Source organism: Prionailurus viverrinus, chromosome B2, assembly GCF_022837055.1.
Source record: "Prionailurus viverrinus isolate Anna chromosome B2, UM_Priviv_1.0, whole genome shotgun sequence".
NCBI classification, from domain to species: Eukaryota; Metazoa; Chordata; class Mammalia; order Carnivora; family Felidae; genus Prionailurus; species Prionailurus viverrinus.
In genome coordinates, this window is record NC_062565.1 from 108,957,898 (window position 1) to 108,961,600 (window position 3,703).

The 3,703-nt window shown below is 38.7% G+C and overlaps 1 protein-coding gene across 1 annotated transcript; it reads left to right on the forward strand.

Annotated features, from left to right (window-relative positions):
- Window positions 1–2,175: 2,175 nt before the first annotated feature.
- On the forward strand, window positions 2,176–2,571 carry LOC125166250 (high mobility group protein B1-like). Its single transcript, XM_047860092.1, has one exon. The coding sequence runs from the start codon at window positions 2,176–2,178 to the stop codon at window positions 2,569–2,571; it is 396 nt and encodes a 131-aa protein (XP_047716048.1).
- Window positions 2,572–3,703: the final 1,132 nt, after the last annotated feature.

Consider the following 3,703-nt stretch of genomic DNA (forward strand, 5'->3'; position numbering starts at 1 on the left):
GACTTGCTTCCATGTTTGTGTGTGTACAGGGGGAGAAGCCTGAGCGAAATGAGAAGAAAGGTTATGTAAATGATTAAACAAACACAATACCTGTTTTTCCTTTTACCCAGATAACCGAAACACAGAAGAGATCAGATTAAAAGGAAAAGATGCCCACCCCATTATGGATATAAAGCAGGAAGAAGGCATAAATATGCCCCTGCCTTCCTCGTTCTCATACTGCCACCTAACACAGGGACACTTTGCCATGCTTTGGCTACTCTGAAGGGACAAAGGGAAGACAAGGAGAATATCCTGTAAACATAAACCAGAGAGGCAATAACTCTGAAAATAAAGTGAATGTGGCTGGAGATGAAGTATCAGTCTCTAATAGTGTCACTAAGGTTCATGAGACTTCCTTTATGTTACAATTGCCATCCAAAGAAATAGTATCTCATGAACCAGATAAGACCAGCTCTAAATGGCTACTTTGTACAAGAGAAGGAATAATCATGACAAAGGTAATAAAGAGAAGATCTGGCCCCTTACTGGTTTTTCTGTTCAGCCAAGTAAGCTCTGAAGTGTCTGTTATAATTCAAAGAAAGGAGAGTCTTCCAAAGTTAATAACTATAAACTAATTGGCAGCACTGAATGGTGTCTGGGCATGTGTGTATGTGTTTGTGCAATCAAAATGTATAATGAGAGATTTCTTGATTTCACAAATTGTGGAAAATTTTATACTTCTTATGAGTACTTATTTTCTTCTTTTCTTTCAATATTTAAAGTAGATGGATGTGGAAACCAACAGAGAATAAGAAGACCCTTTCGGAAATGAGTTAACATATCATTATCATCTCTGCCAATTAGCATTTATTGAGCAACTGGGCACTTGGAACTTCAAGAATCTCCACAGAGACTCCATAGTGAGACAGGTTTCTATGTTTTATAGTCATCTATTTGAGGACAAGATTAATCTGCAAATGCATTACATCATGTGGAATTATTCTTGGGTTTGCTTTTCTAAGGGAAATTATTTTTTAAGCAAGTTAATCTGTATTATCTCATTCAAATATTCATGATTGGAAATTTATTTGTTTCAATAAATATGATTTTACATATTGGAAGGAAGGAAGTTGGAAGGAGTTTACCTTGTAAATTGTTGCTATGAGCTTTGGGAGAGCTATAAACCAATTCTTACCCATGGTGACATATATCTACATGTTGAATTATTCTTTTCAATCTGATATCATTGAAAGTAAACAGCTGGTCCACTCCAGGGGACAATTTTCCATGTTAAATGTCATTGAACATGAAATTCACTCTGATGCTATCAAAATCTTCTTTTTTTTTTTTTTTAGCAGCTCTAATCTGGTATCACTTTTCTATAAGTTTTGTAATAGAATTAACCAAAAGCTAATAGTATTGTCTGTCCTTGTCTCCATTTTTAAAAACTAATGTTCGTAATTCCTCTTGGAGTCTGACACTTAGACCAAAAAAATAGCTCTCGTATATGCATACACAAACAGGGCCATTTTGAAGTTTTAGAGAAGTAAATAACAATTTATAAATGTGTCGGGAGTCACAAATTTACTCTCTCGGCAAGTTAGATATGGAGAAGAAATTGATTTCTTCATATAATTTACTTACCTTCAAAAAGAGACCCTACCGGCTGCTGATGAGCTGCTTAGTCCCAGCTGCTGATTCTCACAGTCACTTTACATAATGATTTTTCTGTGAGATAATTGTTCAGTGTTGCTGTTATTGTTGCCTCAACATTTGCTCCTCTCTGAGGTTGTGTTTGGTGGGACACATGATGCTTTGGTAGAACCGTTAAGAAGGCAGGGCTCCAGGGGTGCCTGGGTGGCTCAGTCAGTTAAGTGTCCGACTTCAGCTCAGGTCATGATCTCACAGTGTGTGAGTTCGAGCCCCCCATTGGGCTCTGTGCTGACAGCTCAGAACCTGGAGCCTGCTTCAGATTCTGTGTCTCCCTCTCTCTCTGCCCCTCCCCTACTCATGCCCTTTCTCTGTCTCAAAAATAAATAAAAACTTTAAAAAAAAAAAAAAAAAAAAGAAGGCAGAGCTTCATAGAGACAGTGCTGGGGCGAGAGAGCCAGAAAGGCACTGGGCGACTCTGTGCCTCACTGAAGAAAATTATTAAACCTGGGCAAAGGGGATCCTAAGAAACCGAGAGGCAAAATGTCATCGTATTCATTCTTTGTGCTAGCTTGCCGAGAGGAGCACAAGAAGCACCCAGATGCTTCAGTCAGCTTCTCAGAGTTTTCTCGTAAGTGCTCAGAGAGGTGGAAGACCATGTCTGCTAAAGAGAAAGGAAAACTTGGAGACATGGCAAAGGTGGAAAAGGCCCTTTATGAAAGAGAAATGAAAGCTAATATCCCCGCTAAAGGGGAAACAAAAAAGAAGTTGCAGGATTCCAATGCACCCAAGGGTCCTCCTTTGGCCTTTTTCTTGTTTTGTTTTGAGTATTGCTCCCAAATCAAAGAAGAACATCCCAGCCTATCCATTGGTAATGTTGCAAAGAAACTGGGAGAGACATGGAATAATACTGCCACAGATGACAAGCAGTCCCACTAAAAGAAGGCTGCTTAACTGAAGGAAAAATCTGAAAAGGATATTGCTGCATACTGGACTAAAGGAAAGCCTGATGCAGCAAAAAAGGGAGTGTCAAGCTGAAAAAAGCAAGAAAAAGAAGGAAGAGGAGGAAGACAGGGAAGATGAAGAGTATGAGGAGGAAGATGAAGAGAATGATGATGAATAAGTTAGTTCTAGCAGTTTTCTTTCTTGTCTATAAAGCATTTAAGCCCCCCTGTACACAGTTCCTTTTAAAGAAAAAGATTGAATGTAAGGCTGTGTAATATTTGTTTTTAAACTGTACGGCACCTTTTTTTGTATAGTTAATACACTCCTAAATGTGTCTTTACATATCCCTGTGTTGGTGGTACTTTCAATAGCCACTAACCTTGCCTGGTGCAATGTGGGGGTGTAAATTGGCATGGAAATTTAAAGCAGGTTCTTGCTGGTTCACAGAACAAATTAGTTATATATGGGGATGGTAGTTTTTTCATCTTCAGTTGTCTCTGGTACAGTTTATACAAAATAATTGTTGCTCTGTTAACTGAATACCGCTCTGTAATTGCAAAAAAAAAAAGTTGCAGCTGTTTTGTTGACATTCTGAACACTTCTAAGTAAATACATTGTTTTTATTTAAAAAAAAAAAAGGCAGAGAAATGTGGTCAGGCAGGATGATGTTGCACTCCAGACAGTTCCCTATACAGCACTGATGCTGAGTTAGGAGCTGGTAGACTTACTAGGAAGCCTGTCCAGGCAGAGAGAAATGACCTTATAATAAGCACTGTGTACATAGCATCTAATTGTGGAGCTAGATACAGGCTAAGGAAACTAACTGAGAAGGTTTTCATTTCTAAGCTCTGATCCATCTGAGAAAGACTACAACTCTGACCACAAATGCCAGCAGCAGACAACATCATGATGCCCAGGAAAGGGACCAGGCTAGCCACATCCCAAACTTATCAAACCAGCCATTTTGTAATTTGGTCAGAGGATTCAGAGAACACCTTGAGGTAATGATGATTCATTTATTTTGCCATTATGAGATCAGATGTTCACAATGCTCCCTGAGAGGAGCCAGAGAGAAAATAAAATATGAGAGGAGTTGAGAAATTATCTTCCAGAAAGATTGAACATT